Source organism: Trematomus bernacchii, unplaced genomic scaffold (assembly GCF_902827165.1).
Source record: "Trematomus bernacchii unplaced genomic scaffold, fTreBer1.1, whole genome shotgun sequence".
Taxonomy (NCBI): domain Eukaryota; kingdom Metazoa; phylum Chordata; class Actinopteri; order Perciformes; family Nototheniidae; genus Trematomus; species Trematomus bernacchii.
The window spans coordinates 2,035,565-2,057,299 of NW_022987714.1; the positions used below are offsets into that span (position 1 = coordinate 2,035,565).

The 21,735-nt window shown below is 38.8% G+C and overlaps 3 protein-coding genes across 4 annotated transcripts; 2 read left to right on the forward strand and 1 right to left on the reverse strand.

Moving 5' to 3' along the window:
• Positions 1 to 7,678: 7,678 nt before the first annotated feature.
• snapc5 (small nuclear RNA activating complex, polypeptide 5) lies at positions 7,679 to 10,359 on the forward strand. Its single transcript, XM_034141372.1, has 4 exons — positions 7,679 to 7,846; positions 8,320 to 8,447; positions 8,540 to 8,620; positions 9,772 to 10,359. Exons 2-4 carry the CDS (start codon positions 8,358 to 8,360, stop codon positions 9,949 to 9,951), a joined length of 351 nt encoding a protein of 116 aa, XP_033997263.1. The 5' UTR covers positions 7,679 to 7,846; positions 8,320 to 8,357; the 3' UTR covers positions 9,952 to 10,359.
• Positions 10,360 to 11,827: 1,468 nt separating this feature from the next.
• On the forward strand, positions 11,828 to 16,415 carry lctlb (lactase-like b). Its single transcript, XM_034141370.1, has 13 exons — positions 11,828 to 11,954; positions 12,079 to 12,239; positions 12,320 to 12,407; positions 12,517 to 12,626; positions 12,719 to 12,847; positions 12,997 to 13,092; positions 13,195 to 13,249; positions 13,336 to 13,497; positions 14,115 to 14,392; positions 14,529 to 14,655; positions 14,765 to 14,964; positions 15,127 to 15,190; positions 16,300 to 16,415. Exons 1-13 carry the CDS (start codon positions 11,828 to 11,830, stop codon positions 16,413 to 16,415), a joined length of 1,713 nt encoding a protein of 570 aa, XP_033997261.1.
• Positions 16,416 to 16,830: 415 nt separating this feature from the next.
• zwilch (zwilch kinetochore protein) lies at positions 16,831 to 21,608 on the reverse strand. Of its 2 annotated transcripts, none has more exons than XM_034141699.1 (18): positions 21,450 to 21,608; positions 21,225 to 21,267; positions 21,053 to 21,145; positions 20,578 to 20,768; positions 20,276 to 20,466; positions 20,106 to 20,185; positions 19,880 to 20,035; positions 19,652 to 19,723; positions 19,469 to 19,562; positions 19,329 to 19,381; positions 19,119 to 19,221; positions 18,942 to 19,021; positions 18,689 to 18,845; positions 18,514 to 18,542; positions 18,294 to 18,430; positions 18,102 to 18,197; positions 17,218 to 17,333; positions 16,831 to 17,113 (listed from the first exon to the last, which is right to left on the reverse strand). In XM_034141699.1, exons 1-18 carry the CDS (start codon positions 21,497 to 21,499, stop codon positions 17,028 to 17,030), a joined length of 1,827 nt encoding a protein of 608 aa, XP_033997590.1. In that variant the 5' UTR covers positions 21,500 to 21,608; the 3' UTR covers positions 16,831 to 17,027. The 2 variants fall into 2 exon arrangements, with proteins under 2 accessions (XP_033997590.1, XP_033997591.1); XM_034141700.1 differs by having other exon boundaries at positions 21,225 to 21,292.
• Between the last annotated feature and the right edge of the window lie 127 nt (positions 21,609 to 21,735).

Here is a 21,735-nt window from a genome sequence, read left to right on the forward strand (position 1 = left end):
GTTCACACATTCCTCCAACCAATGGGCCTGCTCGACCTTATTAGCATAAGCTGCCATCTTCCCAGCTGACTGATGACATCACCTCATCACACACGCATTGACTTTACAGAGGAAACTAAACGATACTGGCAAAATTGGCCTAGAGTTATAAACAAAAAAATTCACAATTTTTTTTTTTTTTTTTTTTTTTTTTTAAAGGAACAGTATATTTTAAACACTTTAAACATTACTTTCACAATGGGGAACGGGAGTGACTGATATATGCCGTTTTGAGGCGGTAAAATAGGTGCAGAGGTCTCGGTGGATGAGAGAGGAGTGAGGAAATCAGGAGGAAAGGCAGGACTGCCGTACCTGTGCTGTGGTCTATCCATGAGGAATGCAAGGAATGCCCAAACCTCTGTAGTCAATATTTGCTTTAGATGTAATGATAAGAAAAGCTTGGTCTATTACCAACTGTATCTGGGATGCTAGCCAAAACACAAAGCCCAAAGGAACACATTCAAACCTGCAAAATAACCAGCTAATGTTTGACTTATGTTACATGTATGTACCATTTAGAACATGACACACACAAACAAACATTGATTGCATCCTAACTGATGCTATATCGCGATCTGAGACATTGAGTAATTTGACCTTGGGTTGTCATTTGACCTCTGTCCTTGGCACCAGCACCTCAGACTTTCCTTGGCCCAGTGCTGTAACGAGCCTTATTTCACAACCCTGTCATTATCCGCTCTTTTGGGTTGTGGTGAATCGGGTCAAAAGGGATTTGTTTATTTTCCCCATTCTCCAAAACACCTTTCAGCACATTTAGTAACCAGGCAATTTGATATTTGAGATTGAAAAGGCTCAATAAAAGAGAAAAATGAGCCTGCAGGCTTACTAATAATGAATCATTATGAAAAAGAAAAAAAGCAGCAGAAAAGGAAAACAGTAAATTTCCTTCTGGCTGGTCTGACATTACAAGGATGTTTAACTTAGGGCACCGAGGGAGGTGAACTACGCAAACTAATACACCAGACTCAGGAGAGTGAGGGAGAAAGAAAGACAGAGAGAGAGGGAAAGGGGAAATGTAATTAATCACACCACAGTCAGAGGGCCGGGTCTGGAGGGGGCGTTCTTGAGTTCTGGGTTTGTTTGTCATTCTTGAGAGAAAGGCCAGTGGAACAGCAGGGCGGTGCATGGGTGGTCAATTAGTTTACAATCTTCAGCTGTAACAGAGGCATTCTCCTCAGCCCCAAAGTCCCTGCTGCCATCCCTGACCAAACCACATCCTAATCAGGGCCAAAACCTCAAGCCGTGATCTGATGCAGTCCCCAGGCTCCAGCATGAAGAAGATCATTGGATGTAGCTCAACCTAAATCAACAGCCTTTACTGTGGTTACATGGCCTTACGTCCAGGATCTGCCTGAGCTTTCAGCCCCTTTTCAATTTTCCATGCTTCCAACACGAGTCTTGAGAACCAGACCTCCGCTCTGGTGATCTGCTATTTCACTTCTCAGGGATCACAACGTGTTGCACATCTTTTCCAATCTGACTGAATGTACTTAAACCTCTCCGGACAGATCAGTTTAACGATAAAAGCGAAATAGAAAAACCCACAAAAGCGGACTGAAATTAAATCTGAACAGGGGATAAATAAGCTTTCCTGAGCTTGTCAAGAATAGGGCAGAGAACCAAAAAAGTCTTCTGATAGGTAAGAGCTTCAGATCATAAAACGCTGAAGGCAGCAATGGTCAGGTTTTCCAGTTGGATAAGGCAGTAATGCTGGTTTTTACTGCACTTGCATGTAAAATGAGCGCACCTAGCGATACACTTACATACACGTCCCTACGAGTGTTGATGGACAAAAAACACACTATGGATTATACCACACAGCTGTGGTTTATAGGGTGATAAACACTAGTATCCATCATCTTCTGTGATGCAGTGACAGCATGCCCACTGGGATTAAGAAGCTGATTGATTTAGTGTGAAAAGATTCAATGTGCAAAGAACTAAAAGCAAACCAAATCATTATTCTACATGTTGCCATACCTGTAGAGGACTTTTGAATCGCTAAAATGACTACATAACATGAAATATGAAAATGTTCCCTTCTTCTGGCGCTGTACTGTATAATATCAGGATGTACGACTACGTGCCGATAAACATGTTTTATTCACATCATGTTCATTTGTGCACCAATGGATCTGTATCAGTACACTTACACATCCTTATATTATCCAGCGAGGTATGCATCCATGTCTCTCTGGCTCTGTGTACGTGCAGAAGATTGGGGCTGATTACAATGAATGAACTCAAATCCATTGGTCCTACAGTGTGCGCGTGCCAATTTGCACGGACATATGTGTGTGGGAGTGTAGGACAGGAACTGTAAAGGTTAAGGTAGTTCCTTTGAAACAAAGGCTCTCCCGCATCTTTGCATCTCCATGAGTCCTTTCCTTTCATACAGTGCAGGCGCCAAAGGCTCCAGACAGCATCACTGTAACTCTAAGAGGGAACATCCTGGAGCCGCCACCCCCACATTTCCCTTCACATCCTATAGATGGTTGGACTAATGGAGTATCACATTCATGTATGTATCACACATAGGGGGAAGAAGTACTTACGTAAAAGTACTTACAAGTAAAAGTCCTGCATTCAAAATGTTACTTAAGTAAAAGTACAAAACTATTAGCATTCAAATATACTTTAAGTACCCAGATATTTGAAATAGTTGTATTATAATTATTGATGCATGAAGGTGTTCATGACTTCAATGTTGCACTTGGCAAATGTGGGGTTTATTTGAATTAAATAATATACTAGTACCAGGTAACTTAACCTATATACATTAAAAATGTATTTATATTTTGTATTAATAATGTAAATCTGTAAAGAAGGTATACTCAATCTCTAAAATAAATGTAGTTTATTTTGCCAACAAAATGTAGTGGAGTCAAAGTATAACGTAGTATAAAGTACAGTACTTGAGTAAATGTTCCTTGTTACTTTCCACCAAAATGTTCAACTGTGTTGCACACAAACTCATTTCAGGGCCAGGCTCTGCTGGGCTGGTTGCCTCGTTCTTGAACTGGAGACGAATGACAAGCAGTGCCGGCCATGATCTGGTTTTGCTCAGCTGTGATTGCATAGAGCCCCAGATTCCCCGGTGACTCACCGACCCCATCGACTCCACAAACGCTCCACTGCTGTTTTACAATCTTATCTCTCCGGGCCTCACCTTACACTCTGTATCATCGTCTTACCTCCCTCTCTCCTGCTCCATCTTTCATCCCTCCTCTATTTCCATGCTCTTTCTCTGTGTTTTACTGCCACGATTGAGAATTGAGTCATAACTTCCTGACGGCTCTGTTCAAAGGTCAGCCCCCCCCCCTCTCTCTTTCTCTCTGTGTTGCCTGCCTCCTTTCCTCCTCTCCCTTTTGGGAGGCCCCTCATCCAACACGCCCAGCGCTGCATTCCTCAGACGGTGGGAGCACCTTCAAACGCTGCAGCAGCATCGCTCGCAGGGCGACCGGGCCCCGGCCTCAGCTGCCACCGGCCCTCAGCACCGGGCTCAAGCCCCTGCATAAGAGACCTTTGATTGTTGGGAAATTGCAATGTAGCAGCAACAGAGTCTCCGTGATGACAAGGAAAAAGCAACTGTAGCTCTCAGGAGCAGAGTGCTAACTGTATAGTATTAGCCACCTTCAAGCTGCTGAAACCAACTCCAAGTAAAACCCTCATGCCGGAGTGGGGCCCCTCGTGTCTGTGCTGGGGGGGTGGCAGCTGCGATAGTGGGGAGCAGGCCTCCGAGCACCTTTTCGTCTGACCCCCAAATCCTTGAGGTCTCTACTACACTGACACACAGCTCCAGTTTCACCCTCCCAAGGCTCACTATGTGCTCGGCTCTCATAACAATAATGTTCTTGTACACGGTGACATACCACAACACGGCAAATGTACAGTGCTGTAATGAACAGTCAATTAGTCCATGAGTTGACCAACACAAACCTAATGGATTCCAATTTTGACTTTTTCCTCTAAGTAGCAGTTTAACAGTTTTATGGGGATACATCTTGTATTTTGGAAATACCTGCTGGGTTTCAAATGTTTCATTTCGCCTCTGCATAAGGGGTTCATTCTTTTGTTGAATAGTAGTCATTAAATGTCATGTACTGGAGGATTTAAAAAGAATGTGCCCTTCTTAAATTATTCTGACATTGAAGGATACAGAAGTGCAATCATTCTCAAAAGAAATGACGAGGTACTATAAATCTATATATTGGCACACGCATGTCTGCAGCACGGATCAGTGTAGCACATTTCAAAGCAGTATTGACAGGTGTAATTGATATCAAACCTGTAGCAGAGACACATGAGGACACTCTCTTGGCACCTCACATTATCTGCGCTGCTGTGTTATATCTGGAGGCATCCTGGGTCTCTAGCGGGGGCACTGTGGGGCGCTGGACAGCTGCTGCTTCTCACCTAAAGCACAGGCAACATACAGTATTTCTACAAAGTGAAATTATGGGACACAAATTCAAGCAGTGCAGTTTACAAAAAAAGGAGCGACAGATTCAGACAGGAGGGCCATTAAGATTCATATAAGTGCCAGAAGGGTTATTAGTGAGCTACATCCAATTGTGATAAAAAAAAAAACTAAAACATGTTATTACCAAGTCAATCTTTGGGTAAATAATGTACGTATTTTGGTGAGAGGATATTTAGAATAAAGCCATTCCATAATCTGTCGAGCAATAACTTGAACAAATTCTACACATTTTACAATTTCATCACATTGTAGTGACCAGGGTTTTTGAAACCAAAAGAAGGCACTTGGTGAGAAACATTTAAGGACTCCTACATCCTGCAGTAGTCTTGTTTTCATGTGTGTGTGAACAGGGACGGCTAGGCTCTGTCTCTCTCTTTGGCTGGGCTCCATTGTTAGTCTCCAGTCCTGCCTGCGTGCTGTGATTATCAATGCAAACATCTGGAGGGACTTAGCCAAGGAATCCTATAAAGAACCTAATGGGCTCTTCTAACATTTTTGAAGACTGATTAAGAGCCGTTTCAGATCTTGTTCACATCAATGAGTTCCATCTGTGATTTATTTGAGTTTTCAGTGAATTCGTTATCTACACTTTGCTTTTCTTTCAGTATAATGGGGGTTTGGGGATTTAAGAGAGACTCTCATGCTTCCTAGGTAATATGCAAGACTGGTGAATATTTGCTTATGGGGCAGCTCAGATACTTGAATAAACATGGAGGGCTGCTCCATCACTGTCACACAAGACATGGAAATCGTAGCTGTTTCTGTACCATGAAAACAATCCTAGCTCCCTTCAAATGCTGAGAAACTCTTGCATAAATTGTCATAAATATCCTGCAAACTTTAGTTGTCAAGTTTCACTCAATGTTAGTATTGCTAATCATAAACTAAAGCCATTACTTGCAGTTACTCCAGCTAGAAAGCAAATGTACACTTTGCATATAGCCTAGTGGAGTGGCAACCAGGCCTCTCTTTTAAGGCCTATTTGCCTTCCAAAAGTGTGACCCTTATGTTTTATGAGGGAGACTAACACCATGAACTACATTTGTTACAAATTAGGCTTCCTAGAGCCGTAAAGTTGACACCTGCCACTTCAAACCTCTCTTTGGAAAGGGTGGATGGCCATTGATAACCGACTAGAAAGAAATACCTGCATTAATACAGGTTCATTAGCCCGCTAGCTAACTAACGTTATTTGTCCACCTGGTCACACGACCACAGGGTACTTACATGAAATCAAGCTGAGCCATAACATGTTGGATCGTGTGCTCCACGAACTCGGCTCGGGAACTTGTAACAAACAAATGTGATGGGTTTCTTTTTTTCACCGTGTCTCCACGTTTTGTTCAAACTTTGCTCAAATAATCTGACTTTTTCTCCTCAAAGGGCAAGGCGGCCGTTACCGCTGCTTGACCACAAGATGGCGCCAAAATAAAAGTTCCTTTTCCAGTAGTGCTGCGTTTAGGTGCCTCTCGTGAAGTCGTTTATTAAGGACGCGTTGAGGTTAATTTATTTCACTGCATTAACTGTCCAAATGATTAAATGCAAACCTCTTGTCACCAATGTTTTTTGTTGAGGGATTTTAAGTAGTGATGTTACGTACTGCGCCGAAGCTTCGGAGCCATGGATATATAATAAGAACGGTTCGGAGCGTGGTTCGAGTAAACCAGGAAGTTTTTGGTGAAGCGTGTATTGATTAAGATAACTCAGACCCTCACTTATATGGAGGACGGAACCTGATGTAGCCTATAAATGAATGCATAAATAAATATATGAACACATGTATGAATAAATACGGCACTAAATGAATAAATACAGGAATAAATAAATAGACGAATAAATAAATGTGGAAATAAATACATGAATGAATAAATAAATACATATTGAAACAAATTAATGAAATGTTCTCTTACATTTATTTACTTGTATATTTCTGTGTCCGTATGCTAATGAGGTAGGCGGTCCTAACCTCAGTCTCAAAAATTAAATATATACAAAAACAATAAAATAATAATTCAAAATATAATAACAGTAGGGAGACGCATAGATATATATAAACATATATATCTATCTATATCTATCTATTTATATCTATATAAACATATATATCTATGGGGAGACGCCCCCAAAAAAATCTATTCTAATTATACAAATTTAAATAATCAAATAAAATGACAATGAAATAGATAATACAACCATAACAACTTGAAAAAAGATATAAAGATATTTAATATGAAAAAAAAAACGTTTTACTAAAACTACAAAAATAAAGTAGGCTAATGAAAATAAGAATGAAATACACTTTAAAACAAATCCCTGACGCAAAAGCCTTTATACCTTTAACAGATTATTAGGGTAGTAAAACCACCAGGGGAAGTGTTAGGAGATGTGTGAAGTGATTTATTTTTCCTTGAACATGCGAAGCGTAGTATTTGTTATCATAATTGTTTTATTATAATCATTTTTTTGTCATGTATTTATATTATTTTATTTTGTGTTGTTATTCATTTTTATGTATTTATTTCAATTTTTTATTTATATTATCATTATTGTTTTTATTATTATTTATTTAAGTATTATTAATATTTTATCAATTTTAATCATTTATGGGCGTCGCCCGGAGTTAATAAATATATTCTTTGATGTTGTTTGTTTAGACTTTCTGAATTTTTTTTTTCAATTTGATTGAATTCAATTTAATTATTATTACGAATATTATTAAGGAATAATGCAATGTTTCCCAGCCTCCTTAGGCTTTTCAATCACAATCATTCAACAGGAATATATACAATATTGATACAAATTGATTACATGAAAATATGATTGTATGTTAATTGTTTAGTTATTCTAAGGCTTGCTTTACTTGGAAACTCGAAAGATCACACTGTTGGAATATATCTGCCTGTTTTACACCCTTTGACCAACAGGGGGGTTTGTGCTCAAATTAAGCCTCATGAGACATGAGATGATGAACCCTTTTGCGAACCAATTGGCTGGAAAGCTTTAAAGCTTCATAAGGCTTCATCTCGCCAGCACTCATTTTAATTAAGACACTTAGTCCTGAAAGTGATGACACATTGTTAGCTCTCCAGCCAGAAGTTTTACATTTCCGATAGCTTTAAACGTTACCAAAAGTCCGGATATGACATCATGACCACAGGAACCAAACTTTAGCTCGTAACGGTATCTGTAGCATAACAGCTAACTTATCAGTATTCAAAACAAAAGCTCTCGTAAGCACAATATCTTCGTTCAACACCTATTTGGACGTTAATATGGAGCTGTAGGCAGGACTTATAAATAAAGGTAATAATCTTGAATTGGGTTTTATTTTGCATTTGTGAAAAGGATATATTTGGGGTACCGCTAACGTTATTATACAACATGTTGTTCGTAGCGAGCAGCAACTAAACAATACAGTTACCTTTTTTAGATGTGTTATTTTACACAACCTGTACTTAACTACATGCGATAGTAGCTCGTACTATATTTAACGTTTAGCAAACTAGCGTTACATTTGATGGAAGCTGCTGAGTAGAGTTAATGAATTGTCATATTTTTCAATGAAATCCTAATAAATGGGACAGGAACAGTTTGAAACTGTATATTATCTAAATGTTTGCATCATTGGAGGTTGAGTAAAGTGACTTTCTGTCAAATAAAATAAATAAGTAGGGCATTTTGAAGACTTGAAAACGTTGCCACCCCTATCCACTTTGTAATGGATATAAAATCTGACATAACACTGTAACCATGACAACCTATCTCTTCCCTTTCAGTGTTGAGGAATGGTCTGACTGCAGCAGAACCAGTAAAGATGCACAGCCGTCTGCAGGAGTTGAAGAAGGAAGAGGAGACACTCCTCAAAATCAAAGTCATGCTCCAAGACCAACTGAACAGGCTGAAGGTGAGTGAGAGAGTCCACAATGAGTGTAGAGGTTTGTGCTTGTGTTTGTGGTAAATCTGATTTATATTTTATGTGTTTGCTCTGTGTTTCAGTTCGAAGAGGGGGCTTTAAAATCTATCATTAGTGCACAAACAGAAGAAGGAGCCTCTGAACGATCTTCCCCAGAAGCTGAGGTAATCCCTGTCACATCAGGCACAACCCTGCTAAATGTGCACAGGTCACAATCATATTTTTGCCTGTGTTTTCTGATAATTTCACACTTCAGTTGTTTTATTGAAAATGAAGATAACTTATGTTTTACTACACAACACTACTGTAAGCTTGGGGTGTTACAGTTTGCAGGCCTGCATAACCTCTCCGATTTAAATCCACACATAAACCATGTTACTTCGAGTAATAATGTTAAGACAGGAAATTGGCTAACTTGTTTATGTGAGTTGCCGTAATCTGATTACTTTATCACCTAAATTTACATCAGAACGACTAAGTTATACATAGCCATGTAATCCTATTTGGCTAACAGAAATGTTGCTGAGTTTATTGGGTTGATTAAAATGCCTTCAATTGTGACGAATAATCAGATTATTATGTTTCACGCAAAGGCTATAACATTTTAGGACTGTTTTTGTTTTTATGATTTAATTTAATTTATAAACATAATGTATGTACCCTTTTTAAGAAACTTGTAATATAATATTGGGAGGGAGGAAACCCTCTTTAATGGTCACACATGCAGAGCACACAGCAAACACAGTGACATGTGTTCTCTGCATTTAACCCATCCTATTACCAGGAGTCTAGTACTAGGAGCAGTGGGCAGCTATTGTACAGTGCCCGGGGAGCAATGGGAGTGGGGGGGGGGAGGGGGTTGTCCGGTGCCTTGCTCAAGGGCACCACGGCAGGGCAGGAGGTGAACTGGGACCTCTCCAAGTAGCAGTCCACACTCCATTTTTAGGTCTGGTCGGGGACTTGAACCGGCGACCCTACGGCTCACAGTCCAAGCCCCTACTGACTGAGCCACTGCCAATGTACATATTGAATTACTGGATAATACACTGAGACCGTTATTAATGGTTTTATAGGCCTTGTCTAGACAATCGATGATTAAAACAGTAAATATGAAATGCCTCTATACTACTCGTGCACTGTACACTAGTATTTCATTACACTTTTTGATTTCATTTCATCCGTCAGCTTAACATTTTTTTTCTTCTAGTCATTACTTTTAAGGCACATGAAGCTATACCTACAAAGAATCATTGGGCAAAAGAAGTCTCTAAACTGCTCTAGCTAGTTATGCATTCTCACTTTGACTTTGTTTCAGGTTCATATTAACCTCGATGATGAGGGCGAGATCAATCAAACCAAACTGCTACTGAATGCCGCTATAGATTTTGATATGGAGGAGGAGGACGATGAGGAGGAAGATGAAGAGGATGACGAAGAAGATGACATTGAGATTGGGTCTGGCCCTGATGACGATGACGAGGATGATGATTACTGAGATTCTCAGTGTCTCATGGAGCTTAACTATTTGCACCACTGAAGAAGAACCACATGTTAACAGACATATGTTCATTTGTTCACCTGTTTATCACTTATACAGTTTAATTTATTTGAATGGAGTGAGTAACAGTTACAGTGTAATGATGAGTGGTGCTAACAGTACCCTCCTTGGTCTGGTTTAAGGCACAACAAACCACATAAGAATTTATTTGTCAAATGTTGTGAAAAAGGTCTATCTGAAATGCAGTAAGACAGTGTTATTAGCTGCTTATAGCTTACTAGACATATTGTGCATTTTGAGGATTAGCATTAAAATGTGTGGCTGGGCCATATAAGAAGATAGTACATATACATTATGCAAGAAATGATAATTGTAAGCACAAAATAAAATGTTTTGCATACGTTTCATCTGACTGATTTTTACTATAACACACTTCTAGTTATACACAAGCATTCTTCGCATCATACAGTATCGTTTTTCTAAGTTGCCATGCATACATATGGGCAATAAGCAGATTCATGTTATTTTCAATTTAGGTTATACCTATTTAATTGTCCTAACCTGATCCAGGCGAATGGGTTATGCAGTGCAAACACTTTCCTCTAGCAAACCATTCAGCATTTTCTAAACAGCTAAAACAATACGGCGAGCCTCACAATAAGGCCAGCTTTGACACTGACAGCACGGACAGCTCTGGAGAAGGGTGGTGCTACAACAGGAACATACAATAGAGAACGCAGCGATAGATATATACAGCTTTCTACGTGGGCGGCTGTTCCAGGAGAGCTCCCATTCACACAGGTACACACCTGCTGCAAATGAACTCTTCTTAAAGTACGCAGGTAATTAGACATAATTCATATGCTGTGAATCAGATTGGAGTGATGGTTGATGGATTTATGATTGATTTAGCTAGTGATTTAAAATAAATGACTAAAAATACTATTCATATTTGTTATATAAAAAATAATACCTACACAAAAATGTTTTAGTGAGAAATAATCTGAGAAAACTAAGGTAAAATGTGTGTTTTTCAATGAGTGTTCATAATTCCATGAGCTTTAGATTCTTAAAATGATGATTTTAAATGACAAATTGTATCATACAGCAATGCGTCAATTCTGCATTATATGATGAAGCTATCATTAAATTGATTGCCGACTTATAAGACGAAAGTATTGTGATATGATGCTCATTATTTATTATTTATTTAATGTAAGATAATTGGGTTTGTTTAGTTGTGAGGACTTTACATTGACATTAATAATAATAATAATAATTTCAATTTTTATAGCGCCTTTCAAGAGACCCAAGGACATTAAAATTGACAATGTGACAAATAGCATTAAATATTTTACTATTGTCTAATGGTGAGGTTAATGCATTTCCCAAATTCACATATGGTCTATATGTGGGCAAAGGTTGGTCCAATGTCATGTGATTGTGCACTGTAAATATATCCCCCCCGCTAACATTAACTTTGCTTACAGAGGGGAAAACCATAGTTTGTATGGGATCTGTCTACCTCAGCACGATGAGCTCACACTCCATTGAGTTTGAAAGGGGCTATTTGGGGATGCGGGACCCCCCATAGTCTATCAGATTGTATGCTTTTAGAGACAGTTTGATGGTAGTTAATTGAGATTATATCAAGATTTTTTTCTGTTACTAGTTCAACTTTTATCAACATTTTTGAAAAGAGGGGCATAAGCATGTGTGTACAGTATATGTGTTTTGATGAAATTACATGTTTGCTACCTGACTTGTAATAGTGATTCAGAGGTGATGCTAAATGATTCTCTTTTGTGTGCAGACGTAAGTGAGGGACTGGAGCAGAACCAGACAGTGACTGTGCTGCAGGCTCAGGAGTACCATGCTGCCCCGCTGTGCGATCAGTGTGTGTCATGTGTTTGTGCTGGTGCTGTGTCTGTCTTCGGCTGAGGACTTCGACTGGACAAAGAACGACCACGGCTCCTTCTATTATGGCACTTTTCCAGCTGGTAAACACAACCTTTTTCTCCAGTAGGATGGAGTTAGTGCATTATAATGAACTAATAAGTGGTGATATTATACCTCCTAAGAGCTGTTCATATTACCTCCTAACTGTTCATATGTGCTTAATAGGATTTTCGTGGGGTGCCGGCGGTTCAGCCTATCAAACAGAAGGAGCCTGGGACAAAGATGGTAAAGGATTGAGCATCTGGGACGTGTTCAGTCATAAGAAAGGCAGAATCCAACAAAATGACACCGGGGACTCATCTTGTGAGGGCTACCACAAAATCAAGGTGGGATTATCAAAGAGATATGGAGAGAACAGAGGGGGGGAAAGGAAATCTAAATATTTCACTCCGTGTGTGTTGTTCAGGATGATGTTGGTCTGATGAAGGAGCTGAAGCTTAACCACTATCGCTTCTCCATATCCTGGCCTCGACTCATCCCCACTGGCATAAAGTGTGAGTCACTTGCTGTTAATTCAAGTATTTCTGAACTGAACCGGCACATATTATTTCCTGTGTCAAATATAAAAAACTCAAAGATTACATAACATTTTATTATTTGCAGCTGACCATATAAATGAAAAAGGAATACAGTACTATAACGAGCTGATTGACCACCTGCTGGAGAACAAGATCACTCCCATTGTAACTCTGTATCACTGGGATCTGCCACAGGTTGGTATCCAAGACGTTCATAAACCTTCAATCATCTTGCATCACAGCACAATTCTTCTTTACTGAGTTACTGCACTCTTTTTGTCCTATAGTTCTTACAAGAGAGATATGGTGGATGGCAGAATATAAGCATGGTCAATCATTTCAATGAATTTGCCAACCTGTGCTTCGAAAGATTTGGAAACAGAATCAAGTACTGGATGACTTTCAACAATCCATGGGTAGGTTCAATATAAAGGATTTGCAGGTGTATCATTGACACCTGCCTCACATGTTCTTTTTGACATAGTATAGCTTTGATTAGTTTATTACCTTTGAATTGAACTACTGTTGTTCTCAGACTAATAATCTGCTAACATTTTTCATTTAGTCTGTAGCAGTGGAAGGCTATGAGACCGGTGAGCACGCTCCTGGTCTGAGGCTGAGAGGAACAGGCGCATACAAAGCTGCACATCACATAATCAAGGTAGGAGAATTCATGAATATTCACTTATCAATAACACTTAGCAATGCATGTGCCACTTGAAATGTAAATCATGTCTAAAATAATCATCCCTTTTTCATATAGGCACATGCTAAAGTTTGGCACACTTATGATACACAGTGGAGGGCAAAACAAAAAGGTAAACAGGGTCAAACTCAAGTTCATTATTTGCCTCTCAACAGTACTTTCTGTCTGAGTGTTGAGTGCTGCTGTTTGCATGTGCAGGTCTGGTGGGCATCTCTCTGTCTGGAGATTGGGGGGAGCCGGTGGATATCACCAACCAGAAAGACATCGAAGCAGCTGAGAGATACGTCCAGTTCTACCTGGGCTGGTTTGCCACACCCATCTTTCATGGAGACTACCCTCAAGTGATGAAAGACTTTATTGGTAGGTTCAATATTTAACATCTTGAATCCGGGTGTTATATTGGTGATTTGGGAATGAACTTACTAGTACTTGTTTGCACTGGTGGAATAAGTGTTCAGATCCTTTACTTCATTAAAAGTTGCAATATCAGTTGGTCAAAGTACTTGAAAACAAGTTGCATTTAAAATACAAGTATAAATACAAGTAACAGAAAATACACTTTTGTGTGTATTACTATATTGTATTTTTATTATTCATTCATTTTATTATAACTGATTCATTCATGTTGTAAAAAATTCACAATAATCAGTCTAGGTGGAACTGATTTGAACTATTTTGTATGCTGTTGCGTTTTTTCATATATTTAATGAACAAAACACATAAACATAATGCATTGTCGTCATGTTTTATGAAATAATCAATTGTGGTGAAGTTAAAATCGTAGTCTGCAAATTAACTAGTATCTTAGGTCAGATGAATGTAGTAGAGTACAAATTGTCATACTTACTTCTGAAATGTAGTGGAGTAAGAGGAAAACATTGTATACAAATGGAAATACTCAGGTAAATTGCAAGATCCTCAAATGTATACTTGAGTAAATATACTCAATTACATCCCACCGCTGCTTGTGTGTGCAGGTAGGAAGAGTGTCCAGCAGGGCCTCGGGACGTCCCGTCTGCCCAGTTTTTCCCCTCAGGAGAAGAGCTACATCAAGGGGACGTGTGACTTCCTGGGCGTCGGTCACTTCACCACCCGCTACATCACCCAGAAGAACCACCCCTCAGCTCGTAGCAGCAGCAGCTACTTCACTGACCGGGACCTGGCGGAGCTGGTGGACCCCCGCTGGCCGGACCCCGGCTCTGAGTGGCTCTACTCCGTGCCTTGGGGTTTCAGACGTCTGCTCAACTTTGTCAAGGTGAATTATGGTCTTTACATTTGAATGATGCAGAACAGGCTTATTGACAGTTGTGCAGAAGCTGAAATGATCTTGTAGGCCTAAGCCTTTCATTACAAAAAGCAACTTATTGCATATTGACTTGTTCCCTATGTAGTCTCAGTATGGAAACCCAATGATTTATGTGACTGAGAATGGAGTCTCTGAAAAGATGCTTTGCACAGAGCTGTGTGACGACTGGAGGATACAGTACTTCAAAGACTACACCAATGAAATGCTGAAAGGTAAATTAGCTTATAATATAAGCACCTGCAAATCTTTGTTGTTTGGTAATTTGGAGCATATTTATTTAAAGCTCAATCCCATTTTTGTGGTCAACTCACTCTCACTCAGCTATCAAAGATGGAGTCAATGTGAAGGGCTACACCGCATGGTCCCTGCTGGACAAGTTCGAGTGGGATGAAGGCTACTCCGAGAGGTTTGGCTTGTACTATGTGGACTTCAGGAACAAAAACAAGCCTCGTTATCCCAAAGCTTCTGTCCAGTTTTACAAACGCATCATCAGCTCCAATGGATTTCCCAATCAGAGAGAGGTAAGAGACTTAATGAGTCCTGCCTCCATTCCTTTCATGACAAAACTTTTAAAGATATTCCACCAAAATGAATTGGATAATGCTCTAATGTGCCACAAAATAAATGTCAGTTATTTTATGAAATTGCATTGTATTTTATGAAATTGCATTGTGAACCTCCAGGTTGAAAACTGGAGGAGGAAGGCAGTGGAGACGTGTTCCACCAGTAACCAGCTCCTCGCTGCAGGTCAGTGTGTCTTACAGGTGAACTAGCTGGGGTAAACAAATAAAGATTCTGACTTAAATATCAAACAACTGGCCAATAGTATAGAAAAAAAGGGTAAATAATATCAATTATTCATTATAATCTGACTTGAATATGTGTTGCTGCCCCTCAGAAAACACATGGACAAATTATAAGATGAATAAGAATGGAAGTATAAGCCAAAGTTAAACAATTCTCTAACAGAATATCTGAGATATCTTTTTTGTTTGCCCCTCCAGCTAGAAGAAAATCCAAGGAACATGCAGAACTGCCAAAGGTTTGGCCAGTGCATGATGAAGTTTAGATCTTGAGGGTATATGTTTTTTTATATTATTTAATATCAGTTTTAGTGTTGTTGCTTTGTGATTGTGTTGTTCTCAAATTAACTAACATAATTGCAGTTTAACGCTTAAACATGCCTCTGAAATAAGCATGTACTCTGTGTGTACTATGTGCAACTACGTCTTCATATATTCAAACTTGTATTAGTGTGCTTGAATCTCATTTGCAACCATGAGCAGCCCTTTAGATTTCACAGCAGCTTTGACAAAAACTCTGCTTATCTGTGGATTTGTGCCCACGGGGTAATTCACAAAGCAGGATTATAAATTCACTAAAACAACATAATACCAGTTAAACTGTCTCATACATTGGAAGTTGATTTATAAAACCAAACTCAAAAGTGATAACACGATTTAGCAATGCCAGCTGATGACTGGTATTTATAAGTTACATTTCAGGGGATTTGATTCTTTCACAATAAACTGGCAATGTTACAAATTCTGCTTTCTGAAATATTCCCCATAATCTGCATGCAGTTCTCAAAGGGTTAAAGTGTTGTCAATCAACTCTGAGTACTTTCTCTTTCTTTATTAGAGGAACAGCGGAGTACTGCTGCCAATATTCTAAGACTAATACATGGTAAGGAATCACTTGTGCTCTCAGAAAAAAGATGATTTGATTTAGGAGGAAAATATTAACCCTTTGAGTGCTGTGCTGGAGCTTTATCCCCCGCTTCATAAGCAATGTCTGAACTATAGTCAACATTCTACTGAGTTGTTAATGTGTGTGTATGTGTGTGTGCTTTGCAGACCCTTTGACCAGCCACATGGAGATGGTAACTGAGATCGTGGTTCCCACTGTGTGCACTCTCTCCATTTTGCTCAGTGCCGTCTTCCTCATGTTCCTGCTGCGGAGGCGCAACTAAAAAATGTTTACAATCAAAAAACATCAATACACATGCTTTAAGTGCATCTTTTCTTTAATTGATTATGTGTGAACATAAATACATTATTTGAGATGAATTTGAAGCGAATATGTGACTTCATTAAAGTACTTTGATGTGCATACAATGTTTGCTAAAACAACTGATTGACTATTGAGCCTTTCATAATGAATGTAGTACTGGGTTAGGGTTAGTGTGATAAGCCCTGCTGCATTTTGGGATTTTCTTACAATATTGCTGTGGAATATTACCATTGCAAACAGCCCTTGTGTTATATTGTACTTTGTGGTTTGAGTTGTTCAGCTATCATCTCTTTCAACCGCTTTATTGATCATTCAAAAAAATCTGTGAATGTGATAATAAAACTGCAATAAGAAAACCACACATAATCACATCATCAAAAAAACTTATATTTATTTTTTCAAAACAATTGACAATAATACAGTATATTAATAAAAACATACACTTTGTGATGTGGTATAAGGTATTCTGGAAAGTTCAAATGGCAAATTTAAAACATGTTAATTGCTGAGGAGAAAATAGATAATGACAATAAACGCCTCTTTGTCGTTAAGTTGTGCTCTGTGTGTAAACTCATGCAAAGTTGACGAGACTGCAGCAAACCATGGTGGTGAAGAAGGCCGGATCCTCACTGTCCACATTCACTGTTTCATTTGGATCTAAATACAGAACAGAAAAGGAATATTAATGTTATCGGTACTTTATTAGGATAATTATGAGTTAATATGTTGCATGAACTATATTTTGGAGTGGTGAGGATCACCTGCTTCAAAGACGACATGATCCACCAGCGGTCTGTCACTCAGCTGTACGGAGGTCCGGACCTCACGGGAGCCGTGGCCACTGGACACCTCGGCCCTCCACAGCACTGGGTTCTCTCTGTGGAACACACACACACGAGGGATCAGAAAATAGTCCCTGCTAAACCTATACAGTTGACACTAAAGCGCATGTTGGGAGATCTCATCAAAAAACCTTGGATACAGAGGGTTAGAATTGGTTACATTTCAGACACTACAGCTATATTTGAAGATCGGTACGCACTTGGGAGCACATTACAAAATTGTGTGGAAGCAATTGTGTTAAAAATAAAAACAACAACAAATATTAGTGGACTTACTTCTTACAAATGACTTCAAATCCTTTTTTTTTTTTTACTTCATACATGATGCAAATTACAAATGGACCCTGCTACCTTTTTTCTAAGGCTGTAAGATATGGCCAAAATATTTCATCACAATATAGATAATTTCCTATCTCAATATAGACTTATATATAAATCTATAGTATGACTTCTGGTAAGTCAATAAGTTATATGAAACATGATGAAAAATTAACTACTAAATTAATAACTGACATATAAAGGTATTGAGTTTCTTGTCATTATTTCAAATGTTCTCATAATTACCAACTTAAGTGAAAATGTACCTATTTTTTTCCAAGTGAAAATAATGAGGGAAAATAAACACTTTCATTCATTGAACAATCTTCAAATGATATTGCCTTAAAGTATTACACATCAGATTTTCTGAGAAACCTGAGTTAGTATGTGCTTGCTATTTAAAACTTAAATGTTATTTATTATCACCCAGCCCTACTTAATTTCTGTTTATATTGTTTGGCCGTGCAAAGGGCTACATTCCTTACTTCTGGTAGAAATGGCTGATCAGCGCAGGTTTGATTTGCAGTTTGAATTCATGCTCCTCATCATATGGGTATGTTTTGTAGTGCTGCAGACATGATCTGTGGGGGAAAAAAATGTTTCACCTTTAATCTAATCTTTAGCAGAATACATTTAGCACACTCAAAAAATCAGCGGAAGAAGACAAATTGATTTACTGTGTGAGAAGGAAAAGTCTGTCGTAGGGCAGACCCAGGAAAGTACCGCAGGTCATGATTACTTCCAGCAGGTGGTGCAGTTTCCGGAGTCTGATCACTTGCTCCTGGGGGTCAACCTCAGTGCTCAGGAAATAACACTAAGGAGTAAAATATTCAAACTTAGAATACTTTGGTGACAGTCAATTAAAAAAGGTTGTCAGTAAAATAGTCTTAGGCTTACCAAGTGGTTGAGGGTTGTCAATTCTTCACCTGAGAAAAAAAGTAGAAAATAGAAGAATATCAAAGCAAAGTGTGTTTAATTTAAAGTTTCCTGACTGTATGACTCATGCACTGAGGCTCAGTATGACTGTTACACTCTGAATGACATGCATTTATACAGATAAGTAAGAGGTTACCAATGAGGTAGTTAATGTAATCCTTTCTCATCTTGTCCAGTCCCATCTCCAGCAGCATGTGGACAGGGGTGACACCTGTGAGAGACACGTGGTCGATCTGCTGGTGGTACGACTGCAGGATGAGCTTACTGAGAGAGCTGCTGCTGTCTCTGTGGATCTGAAAGAAATTCAACAAAACAGAAAAAAACTTCACACACAACCGTCAATCTCTTCTCACTGATAAACAGTTGTCTGATTCTGCATCATATCATACCCAGGGTTTGATGTAACCGTATCTTAGAGCTTCTGTGACCAATTTCAGGCAGTCTCCAATATCTTGATATGAAGTCACACCTGTGATGAAAAACAAAATGGGGGAAATGGTTAGAACTGCTGCTTTGTAATGATAGATCAAGTGATATTTAGTTTCCTTATTGACAAACTGACTCACTCTTTCTCATCCGAACCCACAGCTGCTCCACGAAATCCAAATCGCCTCGTTCCAAGAAAGAGTTGAAAATGGGAGTGTCCATGTCTGTCGACGGCTTTGAGTTCTTTTAAAAAATATGGAAAAGCAAGAAAGTTATCTTATTTATCCTGAAATTAATGAACTTGTCAAATGAAAAAGTCCTTTGAGTTCTTGATATTGACACTAACTTACCTCAGCTGTTTTTGCAGCATCTTCCTGTAGTGTCTTTGCAGTGCCCTGAAGCTCTGGGTGAATAATAAAACAAAGACAGTCTTAACCTACTGTTGTCATGAAATCCTGATAAAGGTGCCTCGATTGAACAAAACAGATACCTTCTAGGAACGCCTTGGTCAGGTTTACAGCTGATGTGCTTTCCAAAGGCTCAATCCATTCAGTCTCACCAGTTCTTAAACCATCTGCAAGAGACTGCAATAACAGAAATCTTAAATATTTAGTTGTCTATTTACATATTGATACTCACGGTCGTTCACCTCAGATTAATGTGGGACACAAACCTGAAGAAACTCTAGCTCCCTGTACATCTCGTACATCGGGCTCCTCATGTCCCCAATGGCAACTCTGATATTCTGCATGTGAACAAAGATAAACAAGGCAAGTACACATCATGTATCACTTTATCCTATATTTGAAATGGGAATACTAAAATAAAATTTAGACATATAAAAAGTAAGCATTCATGTTAAAGGAAGATAATGTTTTAAATGTGAATTACTGGTGCTTACCAGTGTTGCTGTAGAGGACAGGGGAGGGGTCTCCAGGACACTCTCCACATGGCTCCATTTGAAATCCACCGTCACACTGTTCTGTGACTCAACCGTGGTGTTTTCAACAACAGTGGAGCCAAACAAGCTGAACCTGGCACTGCCTTTAATCGCTGTCTGTAAGCATCAACAGATGAAAGTGAATGAACATTAATTCACACTGAATTACAAGAAAGGATGCTCATACCGAGGATGGGGGGTGCCTTTTCTTGTGCTCCTGTTTAAGCACGTCCAGGGTTATGAGAGCTTTTTTGTCCACAGTAGAGCCTAACAAAAATGAAGTCGGATTAGCACAATTGCCAAAGTTAATGAAAAACAAATATTCACTTATCTGATAAATAAGCATTTGAGTTATACCCTTGCAGGTAATGGAATACAATTTGACAGCAGACACTTTATTGCCCGTGCAGACGGTTTCAGCTCCGACCCAGGCTGTTCTAGCCGGATCCGACATGTCACATCGCACCCACAGCGGGTGTAAGACAGGGTTGTTGTCCACAGCTGATACATTAGCATTTTGAGATAATGTATACCAAGACAGCAACTGCCTAAAAAGAAAAAATACATTTTGTTTGTCATCAACAGTGTGTTTGATACATGGGTTATACAAACCCACTAGATCTGTGTCATTTAGATGAAGTTTTCTTAGAATCGGTCACCTTGCTTTCATTATTGTGAGCGGCTGTGGTCCCAATTCTGGGAGAGAATTGGCATCGTCCTCATCATCTTCATCATCATCATCTTCATTAGCAGTATCTTCATTAGCAGTATCTTCATTAGCAGTATCTTCATTAGCGCAGTTAGATGTTTTAGTCATTGGTTGATCATCGGGTTCATATATTTTTGGAACCTTTTGAAATCACAAAAATAGAACATCACACAAACATGATCCAATGGTTAACAATAGGAAGGTCTTATCATACAATTGTATATACAAAAATGATATCTGCAGGTATCTGGAGTAATATCCCTTGATTTAACAATGATGCAGGATTGTATTACACAATACAATTATCGCCATTAATATATTGTTTTAAAGTTATTTTTATATATATTCTTTATATTACACACCGATACTTGTCTAGGATTTGCAGACACCCATTAACATCTCTTAATAACATTAAGAATACTCACAGGTTTTTCACAAATGAAGACAGGCTGGTTTCCACAGTATATATTCAGCACAGGGATTTTGTTTCCATTCATCTTTAAGATTTGAGTGTCCTCCTGAAATCAATCAGATACTTTATCAACATCATTAATAGATACATACACGACAGATTTTTATTAAGGGATAATGAAATACCTCATAGATACATGGATTGTTGCTTTCCTGATCTTGGAGAGACCTTCAAACAAACGAAAAAAACACACCTTACGACAAGATTGGTAGTTAATGGAATTTAAGCAATTCAATATTATTCTACATAAAGGGTGACAGTTCATTCACTGCCTAGCACTCATCTGACGTTAGCTTAAAAAGGCTAAACAAGCAACATTGGTAACGTTGAGCACCCAAAAGTAGACTCACCGAAGAGTATTGTAAAACTCCTTTGCACTGGAGATCACCCTTGAGCCCATCGCAAAATAAAAAAACAGATTACTTGTTACAGAACTAATAACATGCAGAAAATAGAAGAGAAGTTAGCAGAGTGAAGTTTGAGCTGCTACTGTTGTTACTTTTAATACTCGCGCGCTGACTTGGGTCCTGACGTCATGAGGTCACAGGTCATCATTTTATTTAGTTTATTTTTCAGTTTACACTTAAATGGGATGACTTTATTAAATAGCCGTAGTGCATATATAACATAACCATA

Coding starts and splice junctions, on each gene's coding strand:
- snapc5 (XM_034141372.1), top strand. CDS start 8,358: ATGCACAGCCGTCTGCAGGAGTTGAAGAAGGAAGAGGAGACACTCCTC. Junction 8,448..8,539: donor ACCAACTGAACAGGCTGAAG/GTGAGTGAGAGA, acceptor TCTGTGTTTCAG/TTCGAAGAGGGGGCTTTAAA. Junction 8,621..9,771: donor GATCTTCCCCAGAAGCTGAG/GTAATCCCTGTC, acceptor ACTTTGTTTCAG/GTTCATATTAACCTCGATGA.
- lctlb (XM_034141370.1), top strand. CDS start 11,828: ATGCTGCCCCGCTGTGCGATCAGTGTGTGTCATGTGTTTGTGCTGGTG. Junction 12,408..12,516: donor CATCCCCACTGGCATAAAGT/GTGAGTCACTTG, acceptor TATTATTTGCAG/CTGACCATATAAATGAAAAA. Junction 12,627..12,718: donor ATCACTGGGATCTGCCACAG/GTTGGTATCCAA, acceptor TTTGTCCTATAG/TTCTTACAAGAGAGATATGG.
- zwilch (XM_034141699.1), bottom strand. CDS start 21,499: ATGGGCTCAAGGGTGATCTCCAGTGCAAAGGAGTTTTACAATACTCTT. Junction 20,769..21,052: donor TCTTCATTTGTGAAAAACCT/GTGAGTATTCTT, acceptor TGATTTCAAAAG/GTTCCAAAAATATATGAACC. Junction 20,036..20,105: donor AAAGGCACCCCCCATCCTCG/GTATGAGCATCC, acceptor TGATGCTTACAG/ACAGCGATTAAAGGCAGTGC.